The sequence below is a fragment of the Macaca mulatta genome, chromosome 15 (assembly GCF_049350105.2).
Source record: "Macaca mulatta isolate MMU2019108-1 chromosome 15, T2T-MMU8v2.0, whole genome shotgun sequence".
Classification (NCBI taxonomy): Eukaryota; Metazoa; Chordata; class Mammalia; order Primates; family Cercopithecidae; genus Macaca; species Macaca mulatta.
In genome coordinates, this window is record NC_133420.1 from 115,899,972 (window position 1) to 115,923,127 (window position 23,156).

The following is a 23,156-nucleotide window of genomic DNA, read 5'->3' on the forward strand; positions in this document are numbered from 1 at the left end:
AAGATTTAAAAAATCATAGTCCCCCTCCCCATAGTGTAAACAAGAAAATTTTCCCCAGCCAAAGAATAAACAGGCTGTGGGTTCAAAACAGTTCTCATATGTGTTGGCCATAGCCCGTGTTGAGCGGAGGTTGGAGGAGGGGTGGACAGAAAGCGATGGTATTTTGTATTGGGAATGAACATCCAGGTTGAGAATGCCCTCGGACTCTGTGGTTGAACTGGGCTTGAGAGAGCCAGGGGTAGCTTCAAAACCATGCCTGGCCGCAAATCAGGCGGACTGTGGAAGGCCGCAGGCTGCCCAGCTCTGGTGCCGGTGGGGATACTCTGGAGGAATCAGCATGGTTGCGGGGTGCTCTGGCATAGTCTGGCATAATCTGGCTAGGTGGGGAGGGGTGGGGAGGGGTGGGGACCCACTGGGCTGCCATGTGCATCCCTCGAGGAGAGTCCATCTTTCCCCCAGTGTTTTGTTTTTGGTTTTGTCTTCCTTCACCTACCTGCTGTTTCTCGGGGTCAAGGGGCCCTGGCCAGTGCCTGAACCCCTAAAATGTCAACCTGTCTGTGCACTGGAGGGAAGAGGGATATTCAGGCCCATGGGGTCCTGGGAATTCCAGAATCTTTGGGAAACAGAGCAGCCTGGATGCTCTCGGGACTTCAGAAGTACGACTGTGTGAAGCACCTTTGTCTCCTCTTCATGCTAAGTCAGGCAGCATCTTTTAGCACCAGCAGCTGACAGGGTGGGGGTGAGAAGCTTAGCAGAAACGACGGGGAGGGGCAGGGGCAAAGGGCCCCTGGAGTGAAAATGCTGAGGCCCCCAGCTTCATTCTCCATGTCCTCCCCCAGGGCACACGGCCCTGATGCCGTGCTGATGGCTGAGGGCAACCCGCCCACGGAGCTGACGCAGTCACAGATGCTGCATATAGCCCAGCAGATCGCCGCGGGCATGGTCTACCTGGCGTCCCAGCACTTCGTGCACCGCGACCTGGCCACCAGGAACTGCCTGGTCGGCGAGAATTTGCTGGTGAAAATCGGGGACTTCGGGATGTCCCGGGACGTGTACAGCACTGACTACTACAGGGTGAGTAGCTGTGCAGATCAGAGGCCCCAGGGACCTCTTTCCCTGCGGGACCTCTGCTGTATTTGTTTGCTGAGGCTGTCCTAACAAAGTATCACGACTGGGTGGCTTAAACAACAAACATGTGTTTCTCGTGGCTCCGGAAGCTGGAAGTCCAAGCTCAAGGTGTCAGTGGGCTTGGTTCCTTCTGAGGTCTTGCTCCTTGGCTTGCAGGTGGCAGCCTTCTCACTGTGTCCTCACATGGGATGGTTTTTATGTGTGTGTGACCTCCCAATCTTTCCCTTGATGTCTAAATTTCCTCTTCTTTTAAGGACACCAGTCAGATTGGATTGCGTCCCACCCTAATGGTCTCATTTTAATTTAATCACCTATTTAAAGTCTTATCTCCAAATACAGTCACATTCTGAGATCCTGGAGGTGAGGTTATCAACATATAAGTTTTTGGGGGACACAGGTCAGTCCATAGCACCCACCCTGCTCTTGGCACTCCAGCATGGTGGGTGAGATCTCCAAGAGTGAAGTCCTCAGTGTGAGAATCCTTCCAGAGAAACCTGAGGGCCTGGGGGAATTCCTGGTGAGGTTAAAGGATGCTGCGGTTTGGCTTTGATTTTGTGAAATTATGTCTGGAGCCTTTGTTTGAGATTTGAACTGAAGTGAACTTGTTCACATAAATAATAGTACACTGGACTTTGGAAATTCCCTCCAAGCACCATCTTGGTTGAAAGCGGTTTAGCTTGGTGAGATGGAAGAAGTTCTGTCCTGCCTATTCTTAGACACTTCCACACAGCTTGTCTGGTGTTTCCACCACTGAAATCACTGAGAGACAGAGTTATAGACAGTGACTCGAATCCACTGATGACCTAGAACTGGCCCGTAGGATATGTTAACTTTGTTAACTGAGATTTTGGAACTTGGACATGAGACAGAAGGGAATTTCTGGAAATGCTGAAGTTGTGATATTTAGAGTGAAGATTCGGGGTGGTGTTCTACCACTTCGATTTAATTTTCTATCAACCCTCAATTTGATTTTCTTGCGTGTTTTGCTTGTTTTTCCAGGAGAGAGGAAGGGAAAATGAAGGAAGGGAGTAAATGTCCTGGTGTCTGTAGCTTCAGAGCATAAAGCACAGAACTGGCTACCTTTCATAATGGGGTAGGGCTGTTGAAGATGCTAGCTTTGCTCTTCTCATTGTTATTTATTTTTGAGGAGGCACCTTCTCAGTTTATTTCCTATCCCCCTTCCTACAGCCTTGCTCACCTCTATGGCCTCTGCATTTTAGTGGAGTGAACTTTGCTATAATTAGTGTAAGAAAATGAATCTATTGTCGTGCTCCATTATTCTTCATTTGACTGTTTTGTGGCGTTTTTCTTCTTGGTCACCTTGATAAGCATTGTTTACATCTTGTATGGCAAAAAATGAATAGAGACCACATGGAAAAGGATTCTCTTGGGTGTATTTTCAGGAGATGGGGGCACACTCTTAACTTCAAGTGTTCAAAATGTAGCTTAAAATCAATGACTAGTTTGTTCAAGATATCTAAAACATGGGGTAGATTTTACCTACCAAAGAGGTGTCTCCTCTGCTAGTTCTACACCTTGATGAAAGTTCTCCCTTCCTTGATGGGGCAGGGAAACACATGGATGATTCTCTGAGGAAAAACTTTGCTGTTCTTGATGAGCACCCAAGGGAGGGACATGTGGCCCAGGCAAAGGCTTTCTCTCCGTGGTATTAGTAAAGGGTTCAACGTGCCTGACACAAAAAGTGAGTGCTCAATAAGTTTTTCCACCTAATTATTACCCAAATCAATACACATACACTTCATCCCCAAAGCTAGGACTTAACTGGATGGAACCTGGCATCCTCCTCTCTAGGAATCTCCAAAAATAATTTAAAGAAAAGTACCCAAAATCTCAACAATAAAAAGATAAAATCACTCCATTCAAAAGTAGAAGAAGGTTCTGAATAGACATTTCTCCAAAGACATTATCCACATGGTCAACAAACACATGAAAAGATGGGTGACATCATTAGTCTTTAGGGAAAATGCAAAGAAAACTCACAATAAGATACCATTTCACACCCCCTGAGGTGACTACAATAGCAAGTGTTAGCCAGGATGTAGAGAAATTGAAACTCTGGTACTCTCCTGGTGGGAATATGAAATGGTGAAGCTGGTTTGGAAAACCATTTGGTAGTTCCTCAAAATGTTCAACATAGAGTTACCATGTAATTCAGTAATTCTACTGCTAGGCATATACCCAAGAGAACTGAAATAATGTGTTTGCACAAAAACTTGAACACAAATGTGCATGGTAGTATTATTATTAAGAGCTAAAAAGTGGAAACAAGTTTACTGTCCATCAACTGATCAACAAATAAACAAAATGTGGTAATCCATACAGTAGAATATTATTCAGCAGTACAAAAGAATAAAGTACTGATTCATGCTGCAACACAGATGAACCTCTAAAACAGTGTGCTAAGTGAAAGAAGTGAGACCCAAAAGGCCACATACTGTATGATTCCATTTATATGAAATGTCCAGAAGAGGCAAATCCATAGAGGCAGGAAGTAGTGGTTACCAGGAGATGGGGGGAGGAAGAATGGGAATTGACTGCTACTGGGTACAGTGTTTCTTTTGGGGGTGATGAAAATGTGCTAGAAGTATATACAGTGGTGGCAATTGTACAACATTAATCATATACTGAAAAAATACTGAATCATTCACTTTAAAGGCTAAATATTATGGTACCTGAATTATATCTCAAAAAAAAGAAAAAAAAAAAAAGCTTGAAAAGGAAAACAATAGTAAAACAGTGACCATCATTATGAACATAAGAAATTAATCTTGTTCATTTATTTACACATTGTAAAAACACTGGACTTTGCTGCCTACCATATTTTATTATATGTTAAAAAGAAAGTCCTCCACTTAGGTGACAATATTCTGAAGTACTTTCTTCTGAAGTGATGGGAAGAATAACAATTCCCAGTTCCTTTATTTGTTACATGATCTTGGAACTGGCTGAGTCACTAAGAAATGTGCTCCAGATGCCACGTTAATTTCACCCCCACCCCCCAGCCCCCCATGGTCACTACTCATTTGCAGTTGCAGGGTTAGTTTTTATTTGGTTTTTCCATTCAGGATGAGGGGAAAGAACCAGCCTGGCAATGGCCTCTGTTGCAGATGGAAATGGGCAGGACTGCGTAGGGAGGTGAATGATGGATGCAAAACCTGACAATTTGCTAGCAGCCTAGGGAAACAAGGAAATGACACTTTATTTTGCCTTGTCTAGAATTTCAGAATGATGGTTCACCTTTTCGTTTCGTGAAAGTGAGTATTTGCCGTCATAGAACTGGCTCTTGGGAGATGTTTGCTTATTGACATATTGATGGGGTCCATTCTGTTGAGTTTGTCAAGTGGACAAGCAGAAGCTGTTGATCTGTTTTGCAGGAGAACTCCAGTGTCTCCTGCAGTGGCTAAGTCCCAGAGCACTCTTGCTTTTACATCAGTCATTCACCTATTGGGGCGCTTAAAAGCTTAACCTTGGACCCATCCCCTTCACAGTGTCTCTTCAACTTCTCTGTCACCATAGCTGGGGTAATGTGTTCTCCTTACAGTTCAGGTTTCTCATTTGCCGGCACCTTAAGTAATTTTTTTTAAAAAAATTTTTCATTATTTTCTCCCTATCCTCTTCAACACTCTGCATTGAATTCCAAGGTGAGAAGCTGCTTTAGCTGATGTGAGCTGTCATCACCAATGTTAAAAATTCTTTCCGTCGCAGTAATGGGAGACGGTTGTGTATGGGTTTTTTGGTTTGCTTTGGTTTTTGTTTTCTGACAAGGACTATCTTATGTGGAAAAATGGTGATTGGGCTCAGAGTCAACTGAACTGCATAAAATGTTCTTTATCTTTAAGCAAGAACCATTCCCACTAGAAGTCCAAGCCTTCCGTTCATGGTGGCTTATAAGCAGCCTTGAGGGATAGCCATGTCTCTGTGTAATTCATGGCAGGAGGGGTGGGTGGCAGCTGTTCCTTCGTTACAGGGGAGCTGGTAGCACCAGGAAATGGCTGCCTCCAGGCATCCACCCTGTTGCAGCTGAGCTAATTATACCTTCCCAATGAAGGGAGAAATCGGAACACTACATTTGCATTGAAACCAGCCCGACATGGTGGGTCCAAAATTATTCTAGCATTTATGTTCTCTGAATGTTTTCATTAGCAGCTCTGCAGTACCAGTCTTTTATTTTGTTTTTTTGTTTGTTTGTTTGTTTGTTTCCTCCACTGGCAAAACCTGACATTTAAGAAACATCAGAACCAGATTTTGGTCACATTCTGCCTGTTGGAGACCTAGGGTCTCACTCTACTTGGTCATGACTATGTTGCACTGAGCCCGTTGAAATGTTTGTAATGTGCCCTTTGGGTGGTTTTCACTGTTTGGTTTTAACATATGCTTAAAATGCATGTGATCTGTTGATGAGTGGAGGGCCCCAAACATCTGAAATCCTAGCTGTTAAGTCTTGTTCTCCCTTGGGCTTCAGCTTATGTTGGAGTGGTAAGAAACCCTGTCCTTTAATTTATCTTCCACTTAAGAAAAGGAAGAAGAATAAGCAAAGTGATTTATAGTAGACGTTTAAAGAAACAAATGAATATAACTTGGCTGAGCAAGGCCAGGGCAGAACTCTAAAGTGTTAAAGTGATGTCAGCAACAAATTCCAGGAAATCATCATTAGATACCCACTCCCAGTTTATCAACTGCGAAGAGAAAGGAAGACATGTGGTACCAAGACCAGCTAATACAGCAAGTGGCCAGATGAACAGATGTGAACTTTAGCACCTTTCACCTTATCCTGCTCACCTTGGAGATTCCAAGGGTTAATGAACTGGAAAATAAAGTCCTGAGCCACAGAAGGGAGGAGAAGGTTTAGATAATTTAAGATCTGGCCAAGCAGGTAAGAAATAATCAAGAGTTAACCATCTCTCCTTGGTCTTTAAAAAGAATGTGTTTATTTTTAAGAAATATTTTTATGTAATGTGAATATTTCAAGATAGGTAGGTAGATGGATGGAGGGATGTATAAACTGATTGATTGACTGATTGATTAATAGAAAGATGGACTCATTCCACAGATGGCTTTTTTTACCATCTTGTTGTCCCATGTACTAACGCCATTCCCTCTATGAGGAGCAACATAAGAGGAGTTTTCAATTTCACCTCCTTCCTGACTTCCTCTTAGCAGAATAATTGCTCACAAATATATGATTTCTCCATACTCCATACAAATAGGCATCACAGCATACAGCACCTTGTACCTTGCGTCAAGGAAACTGGCTCATATCTATGTCTTTCATTAATATGAGAGCAGATGGAAGATAAATCTTACACATCTTTGTTTCTGCACAAACTGGCACAGTGCATGGTGCATATGAGGTGGTCAGTACATGATTGTTGAACAGGACTCCCACCAGGACTCCCACTTTTGTGTGTGCCTTTGTAGCCCTGCAGGTGAATAAAGATGGCACTCAGATTTGTACCTGGGTCTGACTTTGAAGCTAGGAGTGTTGACTTCAGGAAGTAAAGCTAGGAATATAGGAATATCCTTATCTTAGACAACATTTTCTTTGCAGTGAAGAGCCTAGGGCTAAAACTTACTTCTATTTATTACCATAATAAGAAAGTTTCCTCCTGTAAACTATGTCTAGAACCTTTGAAACCAGGCACAATATTCAATTTAAGGAGCAACCCAATTCCTTCCTAAAAGAGGGATGTCCTCTCTGTCATTGACCCTCACTTGCATGGATCGTTTTCTTATTTTTCCCATCACTGTATAATACTTAGACAATGACTCTTAGCTTTCACATGCACAATTGTAGATCTTTCTGTTTGGACTCTTTTGATTAAACTGGACTTAAAACCATAAGAGGTTGTTTATTTTATGAAATAATCTTCAATTAATGCTTCTCACAACACTTAGAGCACAGTTCAGAGGAACCCGTCTGCCAGGGAGAAGTCTATTGAGTTCAGACTATTTGTGTATTAAACTAGACTGGTATAAATCATTTCAAGGTTCTAAGTTGGTTTAATTTGTATTCAGGCCTTCCTAAGAACCTTTTACATATGCTTTGGAGTTGCCACAGGGTGAGCGTAAGAGTCCTCTCATTCATTCATTTTCTTAGTACATATTTATGAAACAACTACTATGTGCTAGATGCAATAGTAGATGCAAAAATCATCCAGACTTTTTAAAGAAAGGCACATAGGCTCTACTTTGAGGAGTTCCTAGACATTTTAATACAATGTGATAAATGCTGTAATGTAGATACAAAATGGGAACCCAAAGGAGGAAGCCTTCAGCCTACTTTGGAAACTCAGAGTAGGGTTCTCAGGGACACAACATTTGAGCTGGTGTTTAAGATATAGACCCCAAATTGTTCCATTTGCAAGAAGGCCCTAGGCCAGGATAGAGAGGAAGACAGAAAGTAGGATATAAGGAGAGATGGCAATGTAAACGTCACAGTGTGTAGTCCAGGAATGGGGTCTTTGCTATTCTTCTGAGGCTAACAAAATAGGCTCTTGAGGCTATGATCATGTTTCACAGGGGGTTTTGCCATACCAAAGACTTTGGACTTGATCCTTTTGGCAGTGTGGAGCCACTGAGAGTATCTACATTGGAAAATGACATATTAGACTGCATTCTGATATGTCATATGGTTAATGAAATAGACCTGCCAAACAGATCCCAACATCTTCACCTCTGTACTTACTTGATTTGCCTAGAGCAGGGTCTCACTCATCAGTTGTCAGTGGGTGTGCTTCAAAAAAAGTGATCTTGTAATCATAAGGTCAGCAATCTCTTTGCTTGCTGCAGAACTCCTCAGAGCCTTTAATCTATTGCTGTGCCTCGTGATCTTTTAACAAAGGCTATAGAAAGTTTTGGAAACCAGCATGGAGATACGTTATTCCAGTTCTTGGTCCCATCCTTCACCCAACTGGTGAAGAATGCTAGCAGTAGATGGGTAAATCCATCTGTCCCCCTTTTTTTCAGTCTTCTGAGTCTCTTTTTCTTGAAATCACTAGCCCCTATACTTTATACGTAGAAGTGCTACATTCAGAAATTAGGTATGCTTCCAGGTGCGCTGGGAATGATGGTAGGGAAAAGTGGACATTGCCCATTGGCTTGGATGGGGCATAAGGACTCTGATGCCTCAAGGTCCTGAGAGGTCTCTCCTCCTTGAGTTTTGAAACAGTTGGGTCTCAGCTTTCTCATGCCTGTGATGTCCTATGCTTTTGCATCACTCAGACCAGAGCCACTTTTACAAGTAAGCTGGCAACAAAGAGTTAGCTGGGGTACAGAGGGAAAAGCATCCAATTTGGAGCCTGGAGACAAATATTCAAGTCTCTGATTTCCTTTTCTACCCTTATGATCATATCAGTCAGTAATGTGTTTAGCCCAAGGAAGCAATATACTACTAAAGCTGGCTAAGCAGATAGGAGATTGTTTTACTCAAGTGAAAGGAAGTTCAGAAGCAGGCAATTTCTGATTGGTTCAGAGGCTTGCCAGTGTCAGAGCTGAGGAATGGCACTGGAGATGTCCTTGGTCTTTCCCTCCTGGCAGCAAGATGGCTGCAGCAACTCCAAACATTAAAACTGCAATCCGAAGAGGAATGCCAGGTTGCTGCAGGGAGCAGATTGTTTTTCCTGCACATCTTTTTCCATCAGAGCATAAATCTTTCCCAGAACATCCTCTCTGCAAAGACTTCTCCTTATACCTCATTGGCCAGAGGTGGGTAACACTAAGAGTTGAGCTCACTCGCCAGAGATCAATGACTTATTACCAAAGACCTAGATAAAACTACAATTCTGCTACAGATAAAAAGGAAGCAAATGGCTTTGGGGTCATCAAAGAAAATTATCTGTCACATTGACCTTATGCACCATGATAGCATCTGTTTCTTTATTTGCAATGAGCCCCTGATTTAAAAGTTGAGAGCTATAAATTGAAGTGATACAAAATAATTGCTCAAAAAAAATTACACTAGAGTTTCTCAGTGGGAGATCTTTGTTCTTCTGTGTTAATGCTTCTTTTTGCTCTGGCTACTTTTAAGATTTTCTCTTTATTGCTGGTCTTGGGCAATTTGATTATGGTATGCCTTGGTATTGTTGTATTTATATTTATGTGCTTGGGTTCACTGGATTTCTTGGACTTGTGAGTTTATAGTTTTCATCAGTTCAGAATTTTTTGGTTATTATTTGCTCAAATATTTATTCTGCTTTTCCCACCAACCCCCTGTGGACTCCAATTTCACTTATAATAAGCCACTTGTCACTGTCTTGTGGCTCACTGAGCTGTGTCCATGTTTTTGAATTCTGTTTTTTTCTGTGTGTTTCATTTTGGATAGTTTTTGTTATTATGTCACCAAGTTCAGTAATTTTTTCTCCTGCAGTGTCTAATTTTCCATTATTCTCATCCAGTATAGTTTCCATTTCACGCTTTGCAGTTTTCATTTCTGGAAGTTCAATATGGGCTTTTTCTTATATCTACCATGTCTCTAAGCATATGGAATATTGTCATAATGAATATTTCAATGTATTTGTCTGTATTTCTAACATCTGTGTCTATTCTTGACCAGTTTCCATTGATTGAGTTTTCTCCCCATTGTGGGTCATATTTTCTGCTCCTTTGCATGCCTAGTACTTTTAAGTTGGATGCCAGATGTTGTGAATTTCACCTTGTTGGATGCTGGATGTTTTTGTATTCCTATAAATATTTCTGAGCTTTGTTATGGAATGCATTTATATTGCATAGGAACAGTTCGATCCTTTTGTGTGTTACTGTTAAGATTTATTGGTCAAGAATACCTTAGGGCGATGCTTACTTTAGGGCTTATTTCCCACTATTGAGGCACGATCCTCCTATGTACTCTGCCCAATGCCCCATGAATCCTGAGGTCCTCACCCTGCTTCATAGGAACCAGCTTTATTTCTCACCCTGTGTGAGCACTGGGCACTGTTTTCTCAGATCGTTTGGGAAGTTCTTCCTTCAGCCATAAATAGTATCCTCACATGCATGCACTGATCAGAACTCGGCTCAGTATTTAACGGGCATCCTCTGCAGATCTTGAGTTCTTTCTATGTGCAGCTCTCTCTTCTCTGGTATTCTGTCCTTTCAACGCTAGCCACTTTGATCTCCCCAGACTCTCAGCTTCATCTCCTCAACTTAGGGAGCTTGCTGGACTCCTGGGCTCCCCACTTTGTCCCTCTCAATGAATTGAGCTAACAATGTTTGTTTCACATCTCTCGGATCACTCACTGCCCTTCATTGCCTATTGTCTAGTGTTGTGAAAACAATTATTTCACATATGAAGCCATTTTTTGGTTATTACTGCATCTTGCCTAAAAGCAGAAGGCTGTTATCATTTCTCTTGATAATGAATATATCATTTTGAAAATCTACTAGTGAACCACTTACAGGCTGCAGCATGGCAAACAAGTTCTCTCATCGCTTTAAAACAGTTACTTCCTGTGAAGGTTTTTTTTTTCCTTTTTAATTAAATAAGTTACATTTACATAATACTTTTTCTACAATTAAAGTTTCCCTGCCTACACAGAATTATTACTTAAGTAGGAGAGTATTCTTCATCTCCAGTGAGTATTGAGCAAGAAGAAATTATCTTAGCCTACTTGTTACCTTTGAGAGATTCCCTGGGTTAAAAATGTGAATTGGTTCAAGAAGGCTTTGACAAAAAAAAATGTGTAGGTAGAATATTAGTAGTGCTCCCCACTTTTCACATTCCCCCACAGGGAATGCCTATGGTTGGGGCAAACACCTTGGATGGGTGAAATGGCTGAATTAATCCAAGATAGTATTGCAGACATAGTTCTTAACCATGCCTCTTTAATGTATAAATACCAAGTAAGATGTGTTCTGTTCCCCAAAGAAAACCACACATTTCCTGGGGAGAAGAGACATAAATGAATCACTCTGATACTAGGCAGTGTGATACATGTTATGGAGAGCAGAGATAAATTGATTTAGGGGAAGATGTGGGATGACATCTGGAAAATTCTCTGAAAGAAACAGAATTTGAGGTGAGCCTTAAAGGATGAATAACAGGTAGAGATGTTGTTAACCGCAAAGACTATTGCCTGTGATGGATGTTATAAATACAATTAGATGACCTGTTAACTAGTACTTTTTGGGAGGATGTGGAAGTTCTAATTTTGAACTCCACATGCCTCACGGAATGCTAGGCACTTCCTAAGTTCTTACAGATCATGACAATTGCCTAAAGGGAGCTTCCAAGAAAGATTCTATAACATTCTTCTTGTAAGTCTTTCAAAGTGAAGATGCTCTTCAAAGTAATGGGTCTTCAGTATGAAAATTACTCCTGAGTCCAAGCATGATTTGACTTCATCTTTCAGCTCTCCATATCAATCTCTTAAAATTCTGTCCTCCAGTCAGTATTTCAGATTTCTACCTAGTCTATTTGTCTATGTATGAGAGACTAGAAAACTCCAAGATATTGTTACATCAATGTAGCCTAATACTGGATACCTATGGAGACGTGAAAAACACCAGCGTTTCTCTTTCTGCAGAACTGCAGTGGCTTTCCCTGTTGATCATCCTATGGGTGACCATAAGAACTTAGCACAGTCATGTTGCCTGAGGAATTCTGCTTACCAGGTGCAACTACTTTAAATTTGACTCCATGAAGAGAATTATCAAACATAAAATAGCTTGTGATATCCAACTAAGAGAAAACGTCTGAAATTCTTTGTATGCTGATGGAGGCATGGAAGTATGATCTTACCTAGTACTATAGACCTTCCCAGTGCATGGGCTCCTAAACTTGGTCACACATCTGAATACCCCCGAGTGTTTTCTGCGTAATGTTGGTTTTTGGGCTTCACTTTACATAAACTGATTTAGCATCTCGAAAGTGATGAGATTTGGAAATGTATATTCTTCACAAGCTTCTTAGGTGAGTCTGCCAAGTGTAGAGCTATGGTTTTTTTTTTTTTTTTTTTTTTTTTTTTTTTTTTTAGACGGAGTCTTATTCTGCCACCCAAGCTGGAGTGCAGTGGCACAATCTCAGCTCACTGCAACCTCTGCCTCCTGGGTTCAAGTGATTCTCCTACCTCAGCCTCCCGAGTAGCTGGGATTACAGGCACCCGCCACCACACGGGGCTAATTTTTTGTAATTTTAGTAGAGATGGGGTTTCACTATGCTGGCCAGGCTGGTCTTGAACTCCTGACCTTGTGATCTGCCTGCCTCAGCCTCCCAAAGTGCTGGAATTACAGATGTAAGCCCCTGCACCCGGCCAGGGTAGAGCTATTATATAGATGCTGCTCAGGTAGACTTATGGAAAGTAGACAAGGATATAACACAGTCTCCTCTATGCTGAGATTCAAACGGTAACGTTACAAAAGGTTTTATTTATCAAGTTTCTAAAGGAGAATAGTTGCCGTGAAAAATTCTCTCAACCATCACCCTTGATTTCCCTGAGAGAGGTGGTATTACCATAATTAATGGATTTTTAGGACTTCTGATGGGAAAGATCCTCTGAATTTTAATCACCAGCACACAGTCATATCCTACCCTCTTGAACATCAGAGCTTAGGTTCATTGAACCATGACATTTCCGAATGAACCCAGGAACTATTTGTTATGGTATCAGTTAGTAAATGAAGTGCTATTTGAGGCTCTCCTGTCTCATCCTGGGAGGCGAGCTTGACTCATTCTCTAGGTAAGTGTTGTCAAAGACATCATGAGGATCACGAGAGAGATAGAGCAAGCAGCAGGTGGAAAGTGATACACCGTGCTCCTGGACAATGCCAACACAGGGCAACACCGCTGCCCCCACCCCGCAACCCCCCTCCACAAGGAGCTGGGGCTCCCAGGCTGGTGGTCTAGGCAGACCCCTGCTGGCCTTCTCTGTCACTGCATGGTTGTATATCTGTGTGGGTGACTGGTGGAGGCCCTACACAGGAAATGCAAGAAAAGGCTTGTGGAGAGTCAAACAGCTTGTCAAGGTATCCTTGTGGGTGTCTGTATTGAAGTGTCACAGTATGAAGGCATTTTATTAGCAGCTATTTTAGAATCCGAACACTGAAATGGAACAGTTTCTTCCCTACATGGCATTTCCAGGCTGGCTTCCTCCCTCACAGCCTTACGACAGCACCAGCCTTCTCATAAGGGGGTGGAGAACATGACGCTGGGCTCCTTTGACGGCGGAGCCCAGCTATGTGGCCCACGCCCTCAGCCCTGGAGATAATTTGGTTCATTCACATGTTGCTGATGACAGAGATGCTGCAGCGGAAGCTGGGGAGGATTTGAGGCTCATGCCTCGCCTTTGTGTGCAGCACAGAAATCTTCCTGGGTTTTGGAAAGGTGTGGAGAGATTGATGCCCGGGGTTAAGGGCGTGGAGGGAACATCCACTCAAAGGAGAAATTGCAGGGTGAGTGATGTCCAACCTCAGTATGGCTTTTTCTGTAGCTACCACAGGGGCTTAAGTTCTTCCCATCTGTCTTAGGGCAAGTAGTGAATTTCTTTCTGGAAAACTCATTAGACTTCATTGTAGGAACAATGACCTTAGGAGACTCCTGTTAATGTTTTAGAGGGCTGATGTGGGGTCTTGTAAGGAAGACTGACATACCTGGCCTCCTTTTATGTCTCAGCTTGGTATGTAACCCTCTCAACCATCTTCCAATTTACTGATGAGAAAAATAATATTCAGGGACGTGAAGTCACTTTCCTGAGGTGTCCTCCCGTATGCCTCTGGCAGACTGGCATCTGAGCTCCTGTTCTCAAACAAAAAGTCCACACTCTTCCCACTCTGAAAGCTTCTCTGTGCTCTCAGCACAACCCTGGCTCCTCTAGTCTTCTCCCTGAGAGGTGGACAAGGGTCGCCTGGTGCATTCTCAGAGCTCTGTCCTTTGTAATCATAAAAGGTCCCTCTAGAACAGTGGCCCGCTGTGCAGAGCAAAGTTCTAAAGCCGTGTTCGTTGGAAGAAGGAAAGGGATACTTCAAATTTCAGAACCATGACTTTTTAGGTTGGGAAGGGGCTTCAGAAATAGCCTGTCCCTTTATTTTAAGGAGGGAATCTGGGTCTTTTGTCCAGCCTACCAGCTCTCCAGCTTTGAGTCATTCCTGAACCTGACTAATACGCCAAGGAACATAGGCAGGCAGACAGCAGACCTGGATTTATTCTCACCTTCAATATTTGTGCAGTGTGTGGCTTTGAATAACTCATTTAACTTCTCAGAACCTTATTTCTCATCTTAGTAAAATGGTAAAGCAGTCGGTTCTGCCTGCTACGAGTGCTGTCGTGATGCCACCATGAAAAGTGTGAAGTATACATATATACGTAAGGTATTATTTATTCTGTTGTTGCCATTGGGGAACAGGGACAGAGCAGAGTCCTGTGGCATATACTGTGCTACACCTAGCATGTTTGCAAGGATGCTCTATCATATTCTTGAATCCAAAGATGGGTTCCAAAGATTGTGAATGCTGTCTTGGGTCTTTTTGGCATGAGCCCAACGTGTTGCTGTGGGGACATATATGATACATTGACTGCCACATTTTCCTTTTCTTCATGTCTCCTGAATTAATAAAACACTTCCTACCAGTGCAGCCACACTTCATACATTGTTGGTCAACCCTCCCAGGCTAGAATGGTGTTTGTGAGGTCTTTAAGAAGGTTGAAAGACCTCCCCAGATTCCCAACTGGCTGCTGTCCTCTACTCTGTTTTTTCCACACTATGCCTAAAGGCAACTTTAGCCACCACCACTAAAAGCATATTTTAATACTCTGTGTCATGTGCTTCCTTTGTGTCTTTGGAGTTGGTCCAGAACGATCACTCGCTTACCTTTTGTCAGCCATTCTGAGTCATATGTATTTGCCTGAGCATGAAACACTTGTCCTAAAGGAAAAGTTTTGTGGCGTAAACCACACACATTGCAGGAAAAGCTCAATTTGCATAGCACAGGATAGGGCTCTGCCCTTTAGCAGTCTGGGGAAGCCTACCCACTCCTGCACCAAATAATGTTTTGCATGCAAAAAAAAATAAAATATACAGCATTACAAAAGAACAGCGTTGCATTGAGCATAGTTATAAAATGTTAAAAGGGTGACATAATAACACACGTGTTTTTGTTAAAACATTAAATATTGAGATCTTTTGGTGGGTCTAATACCTATTAAAATTTCAAAGTGATGATCATAAATGATGTTTTGAGATATCTGTAACAATAATAACGTGGCATGAAAATATCTGATTTCTATGGGTGGCAGTTTCCCAGATTCTGCCAATCCTAAGAGATGCTAAATTTTTGTTAAAGGCTCATGAAAATGAGATGCAATTCAAATTGACAGAACCCTATGAATTCTGTCCATGGATCCCTTTAGGATCTGTGCATTACAGGCAAAGAACACTTCCTTTACAGCATTGTAAACCAGTGCACGAATGCTCATTAGGCATGCAGACAATAAAGGTCTGCTGGCTAAGAGCATTCTAGAACATTGGAAGCAGGGAGATGAGGGTAGGAGAATTGCATAAACAGCATAGTCTCTGGAGCCAGATTTTCTCGGTTCAAATTCCGGCTCCATCCACCTCTTACTATTTTTGTGATCTTGAACAAGTGACTTAACCTCTCAACATGATTTCTTCAACTTTTAAATGGCAATAATAGGGCCGGGAGTGGTGGCTCATGCCTGTAATCGCAAGGAGGGGACTTTGGAAGGCCAAGGTGGGCAGATCACCTGCAGTCAGGAGTTCAAGCCCAGCCTGGTCAACATGGCGAAAACTCATTTTTACTAAAAATACAAAAATTAGCCAGGTGTGGTGGTGGGCACCTGTAATCTCAGGTACTTAGGAGGCTGAGGCATGAGGAGGTTGCAGTGAACTGAGATCACACCACTGCACTCCAGCCTGGGGTACAGAGCGAGATTCTGTCTCCAAAATAAATAAATGAATAAAAATAATAAAAAATTAAAAATTGCAATAATAATAATAATACCTTCTTAAAGAGATGTGGTAAGGATTAAGTTCACCTTAAATAGTGCCTACCTCATAGCAGGCACTTTCTGTGTCAGCTGTCATTATTATAACTATCTATGCATACAGAGAGAGAGTATCTCAGAAATAAAGAGCATCAGGGTGAGTCAGCACTGGGCAGGGCAGTGTTAAGAGGGCATGCATGCACTGGTGTTTGGTTAGCTGTGAGTTCAGCTCACATCTCTCCACCTCTCAAGGATATTGTAAGGAACTTTGCCAAGAGCCTTGCTGAAATTAATATACTTCATGTCCAAAGCAATCCCCCATCCTATCCAGCAACTTCCCTTACTTTTGGATGATTATTTGGTATGATTTCATCTTAAAACCTATACTTGCTTCTGGTTATCACTGCATTTTCTAAGTGCTTTCAAGCAACCCTTAAATAGTTTATGTTAAAATCTAGCCTGGAACAAAGGTCAAGTTTGGTGATCAGTGGTTTCTGGAATCCTACTTTTTACTTCTTGGAAATTATGTCAGCCTTTGCTCATCTCCTTTATTGTCTCCACTTTTACTTTCTTCTTGTTCATTCTGTCTGAGTGCCACACTTACATTGTCAAAAGGAGCAGACTAGGGCAATGTTTAGCTATGCTTGAAGACATAGATTCATTTAAAACAGTTTCCATTTAAAGAACAATTTAACCATATTTGTTACATCATTTCTAGATTTCAGGTCATTCTTCTTGATGGAACAGAAAGAATCAAAATAGGAATTATGTAGCTAATTCATTTAACAAATATTGCTGAGCATGAGCACCTTACCTGCTGGGCACTGGGCACTAGGGGGAAAAAGTGAGCAAAAACAGACACATCTTAGCCTCCTGGACCTAATGATCCCACTGGAGAGCCCGACATTTATCACATAATTCCACAAACACATATTGAACAAGACCTATGGTAAGTGGCATGGAACAAACATTCTGAGGGCTATGAGAACCTGTAATAAGGGAATCTAACCTGATTAGATTCCTCTACTCTGGGAAGACTGAGGAGGGCATCTTTGACCTGAGTCCTGCAAATTGAATTAACTACACCAGGAAGTGAGGAAAGTCCCCTCTGAGCAGAGGAAACAATCAACAGGAAGGCCCCTGTGGCAAGAGAAGCAGAGCATGGTGAAGGAGATGGCAGATGGCCAGTGTGCTGGACATCGAACCCAAGGTGCAAAACCAAGCTGTAGAAGCAGAAAGGACCTTGCTGGTCATGCTGAGGATTGTTGGTGATCATAAAAGCAATGGGATGCCACTAAGGGCTCTCAGAAAGAGGTAGGGCTGTGCAACTCTGGGAGCCAGAGTAAGCAGATGGGCTAAGGGGCTCTTCCAGAAGCTCAGTGGGGAGATGATGGTTTGGTGGGCATGGATTCAGAGCAAAGTGAAAAGACTTATAAGCTATTTAGGAGGCAAAATTGCAGGACCTGGAGGTGGATTGGGTATGGAAAGGGAAAAGAAGAGGAAGATATCAAGGATATGAGATAGATTTCTGACCAGTATAACTGGACAGTTGGTGTCATTCTATGACCTGGTTTTGGAATGATCTGGAAGGAGACCAAGGATTCAGTGGGGTGCATTAAATTAAGTTTAAAGTGATTTTAAGTCATCTATATTTCAAGATCACCTCTAACAGGCATGAAAACATTCATAGTAGGGTATCCAAATAGTTGAGCCACACCAAGGTGGGAGAGTTGGGAGAGCTGGGGACATTCAGGTGAGAAAAAGGAAGACCTAAATGTGGACATACTAGCTACCTACTGCTGCATAGATGAGGATAGAGGTTCCAGAGACCAGAACTGTGTCTGTTGCATAGAAGTTTCATGAAACAGATTTGGCACAATGTAGAGAGGAACTAAGAACGAGAGCTGTGATGTATCAGGGCTGCCTTGCCAAGAGATGAGTTCCTTGTCACTGGAGGGAGGTGTCCAAGTGTAGGTTTTCCATCTTCCATTATGTTGCAGAAAGGGCTCCAGTGTTTTAAAAATTGTATTCTATGGAACCCAGTGAGTTTATGAAGGGGCTTCAGTGACTGGTTTTGTAAACAGTTGATTTCAATTTCTTCTCTTTATGTGTATTATAACCATTAATATAACTACTAATATGAAGTATGCTGTAACCAGTAAAAACTAATGAAAACTAACATGCTCAGATGTGTTATATACACAATTTTAACACATTAGGCAATGGAAAAACTTTGATATGGTTTTGGGGTTTAGCTTTATAATGTATAAATATTACCAACTTGAAGTTTTAGAAATGAATTCCTAGTAATACATGCATTTTTATTTTCATTAGTTTTGAAGATGGTGTCTTAAGATTATGTGAAATTTAGATAACTCCTAAAGATCCTTTTAACTCAAAGATTCCATTGGTTTTATTCAGACAATTAAAATAAGCCATCATATTCTCATTTCTATACATTTATTTTAGCCCCCAAAAACTAATATGACCAGATCTAGGTCCTCTGTGCACAGGGAAACATTTATGAAACACTCTGCTTCCGGAATTAACTATGGTTTCAGCTCTCCCTACACTCTCCATTGAGCCCTCCTTCCATGCTTTCTTTCCTTCTTTCAAACTTGCCAAACTTCTTCTGAGCTTTCAAAGACATTGATTATATGTGCATGGACTACTCTAAAAAAGTCTTGGTATCTCATTATATTTATGACATAAGTATTTAAATAGTTTAAGGAACATGGCCAATAGCTTCTCCATGTCACAGAGAAGAGAATGTTCAAATGTTCACAGCTTTGAAGCACAACTCACTGTGAATAATTAAGTGGCAGTAGTTAAGAGAAAAAGGGGGAAATGGTAAGCAGATCAGAGAAACCCAGAGAACATTTGATTCAACTTTTTACCAGATGACTGCTTCACTATTCTCCAGGCCCTCGGCAGAACTCACCAACTTTGTAGCAGAGAGAACATTCACCCAAGGACACACTTGGCCATAACAGTCTTCCCTAGTTGTTCATTCAGTACCAGAACACCCAGGGTGTCCTCAGATACTCCTACTGTAATGAGTGTGAAATGAACAGGAATATGGCAGCCTGTTTCAGCCCCTTGCACAGGTTCCTCATTCCCAAAATCAGACCTCAAAATCCTTTCAAATAAAACACAAGGTTGACCTGCTGACAAACATAGTACTCCTGCTCTTCATAAGATCAACTACCTGTGGTTGTGTAAATCCGAAGTGTGCTAAACAATTATTTCTGTGCACTAAGTGCCACCCATGTGATCTGTACGTGGTCTGAGCATACTAACGTTCCCTGGGCCTCTGTGTCTGGGACTCAGTTGTGAAATGAGGACAGTGTTCATCAGATCAGATGATTTCTAAAGTCCTTTCAGCTCTAAAAGTCTAATCTCAAGACTCAGGTTCACTGAATTAAACCAAAATACTGTCTTCACAGAGAAGACTTAAGATGAATTCTGTAGAATTTACAAAGCTAGGGAAAACACATTTTAAAAAAACAAAGATAGAGTTTCTGCTGCAGAATGTACACTCTTGCTCAATGGTATTTTTAAAAGTTTATTTCTTTGTCCATTGTTTATGTCCAACCCCCATGAATCGTTCAGAAGATGCATTTTATCTGCTGGCCTTATAGATAAGAGGTGATATTATCATTTTCTGTCTTTTCTCTCTTAGAGCAATATCCCCATATTAAGGAAGAAGTTTATTTATTTATTAGCCACATGCAGACTTTCATGGTTTGCTTTTTGTTCTGGATGTTTGTGTGTGTGGAAATACATAAAATGACAAGAAATGAAAAGGTACATAAAATCTGATAACAGTGTCTGAACGCCATGCATATCTGCTATCATACTATAGACTAATATTACCTGTGTAGAGCCAGGGCCTCTCCTCATGACAAACACCCTAACTTGATAAGGTGGCAAAATGAACCAGTGTAAATGCAATCATTAGATAGTTTTTTTTTTTTTTTTTATTAAATAATACACCCAAGGATGCATGCCTTGTGCTACTTGGTGGTGTGCGAAGTAAGTCAAACATTATCAACCACTGTCAATGTAATTTTTATAGATCTCAGTTTTATAGATGGTAATTCAGAGCTGCAGAAGATTAAAGCTCTTGTGTAACTTGGAGCCAGACAGACCAAGAGTTTTCTTTACCTTTTTAAGGCATAAAAGAAGTAGGACTCAGATCGAATTCCTCTCCACATCTCACTTACAAGAGAAACATCCTTTATTTGTCTAACATGGAGACTGAGCAGATTGGAGAATGGGCTGTTTGGGGGCAGAGTTCTCCAGCTTGAAATAGTGATTTTCCCAAGTACCAGCCTAGTTCATGTCCTCAAATGATGTGGAGAACCTCTTGGTTTCCACCTTTGGTTTCCACCTTTGTAGGTCCCCTTGGAATTTCCAAGTGGAGGTGCATGTCTCCTCCCCTTGCCTCATCCCTGCTGGCTTCAGCTTTCCCTAAGCAGCCTCAAGGAAGTCGCCGGCTGTTTGGGAGTTAAGGGGAGCAGGCCTGGATATCCCCTGGGTGTGGCATATTTCCAGGACAGAAAGCTGCAAAAGGAAAGAACAGTGTGGGAAAGAAATGCCCACTTGAATGAGATCAGGATGTTCTGAGCCCTGTCCTGGTGCCGCCCGGGGCTGCAGCTTGGCAGTGCCAGGAGACACTCATTGCCCTCAGCGGCTCTGGGAGCACCTTGGAAGGCGGCACCCTCCCCCGGGGGAGCACACACAAGCTGCTGCAGGCAAAGAATGGCCACCCAGGGGCAGTTCTCAGAGGAAGGAAGGTTCCTTTGAGGAGTGGACAGCAAGACATTCTCACCCTGGGACTCATGAGAAGTGGAGCTTTTTTTTCCCCCCTCTTTCCCAAAATGCAAATAGCCTCTGTCCTTGGAATAAGGAAGATGGGTTGCTAGGCAATCACTTCTAAACAAGCACTCCCCCTGCCCCTTTTTCCTGACCCCTAGAACAATGGAGACTTTTCAGCGAATGGAACCAAGATGGAGAAAAAGATGTGGCAAAAACAGAAATGGAATCAGAGATTACAGAAGTTCTGATTCATAGAGTATTGGGAGAAAAATGTAATATTAATAGGTTTTGCTCTAGGCAGACTAAAGGGGGTCTCACTTTTGCCATCGCATTGGCATTATTTGTCATCACTAGTCAAGTTGCACGGGCAGTGCAGCAGCCGCTGTCCTGTGCTGATCCCACTTGCAATGACTTGAGTGACCCTAAGGATGTGACATTATTACCAGTGAACTAAGAGTTCTTAGGTCTCAGTCTGTTTTTCTGTGCAACAATATTAATATTTGGAATTATCATATTTTCAAAATAATCTTTTTAGCAATTCCCACATTTCGTTAGATCCTGTCAGGGTCTTGGTAGGAAATATGTGTGATATTCACACTGAAATTGTGTGATAGAAACATATTTGAATAAAAGGGCTATTGACAAAGGTGTAGATGGGTTTTAGGGAAACACAAGGGATAGCGTAGGAGCCTATGCCCCCTTGGTCTGAAGGAATAAGGGGAGGGAGTGGTTACCTGGTCCAGGAAGGGCAGTTACCTGAGAAGGCTGCCTGACAAGAGCTCTGCCTTTTGGTAGAAGGACATAGCCAGCCTATGATGACTCCACACCTGAATTCTGTCCTGAAAACAGTGGGGAGCCAGGGGTCAAGGGGACAGTCCAAATGTATGAGTCAGCTCAGCTGCCATAACAATATGCCATAAGCTGGGTGGTTTAAACCACTGAAATTTATTGTCTCACACCCCTGGAGGTTGGAAGTCTGAGACCAGAGTGCCAGCATGGTTGGGTTCTGGTGAGGGCTCTCTTCTTGGCTTGCAGACAGACAGCCACCTTCTTGCTGTGTCCCTGTGTGGCAGAGAGAGCTCTGTTGTCTCTTCCTCTTTTATAAGGACACCCAGTTCTATGGGATCAGGGCTCTACTTTATGGGTGCCTTTAACTTTTATTGCCTCCTTAAAGACCCTGCCTGCAATTGCAGTTGCATGAGGAGTGAGGGCTTCAACATAGGAATTTGGTGGGGATATAATTTAGTTCACAGCACCAAGTAACAATTTAGAGTAGACACTGAATTACCATAGTGCTAGAGGCCTAAGAGAATCAGAATATCTCCCTGGGAAACTTACCACAAATTTTAAAGTATCCATTAATGCAAGACCTAATATTATTCTTACTTCTCGGTAGAGCCAACTAAAACACTGTGAGATCAGGTGACTTTTCCAGAAAATGAGCATGAGCTCATTGACAGAGGTAGCAAGGCCCTGATCCCACAATAAAGAAGCCGTACATGCAACTAGAGAATTCTGTTAGCAATCAGCCGGGTTTCTTTGGCTTTTGTCCATTTTAAATGTTTTCATGGTGGAAGCAGTGTTATTAAAAACATTTTTGAAATTTGAAGAGGAAAATTAGATCATCAATAAATCCATATGATTGAATATTTACTGATTTATTTGTTTTTACACACTATTCTCTTGCTTCCTGTGTGTATATGTAGATAGAGACATACAGATACACATATACATATACTCGATTCTTGTTATTCACAGTGGTTATTTTCTATAAAGTCGCTATGCTGAATTAGCTGAATTAGCAAATACTGAACCACTGCTCCAAGGGGAAATACAGGAATAGCCTCCTGTAAACCCTGGTCACAACATCTTCATCAGCTGATCAATACATAACCTTGTTTTATGTGCATTTCTGTTTAAAGAAATCTTATTTAGTATATATTTTTGATTCATTTACACTGAACTCAGGGGCATAACTCACATCTGAATAAAGTGTATGTTACACATGTGTTTTCTCCATAAGGCACAGCACAGACTTCTTGCTCTTAGGAACACTAGACAGAACTTTAGTGCTAAGTTTGGGGACCATTTTAAATAGCAAAATCACCAACAACAAGCACAAAAATGCAAAAAACATGGTACTAAATAGTGAAAAGGATGCATCCTTGCAGTATGGGAGCTGAAACAAGAAGGTAAAAATGTCTCCTTGTTCAACCTTCACTGAAAATGTGCATATCAGACAACTCAAATATTTTTG

General features: G+C 41.9%; 1 protein-coding gene across 4 annotated transcripts in view; it reads left to right on the plus strand.

Annotated features, from left to right (window-relative positions):
• Positions 1-23,156, plus strand: part of NTRK2 (neurotrophic receptor tyrosine kinase 2) — a 365,023-nt gene that overhangs the window by 293,381 nt on the left and 48,486 nt on the right. For all 4 annotated transcript variants that reach the window (XM_077965319.1, NM_001261297.1, XM_077965318.1 and 1 more), the window contains 1 exon segment: positions 840-1,074. In XM_077965319.1, coding sequence (XP_077821445.1) covers positions 840-1,074 — 235 coding nt within the window.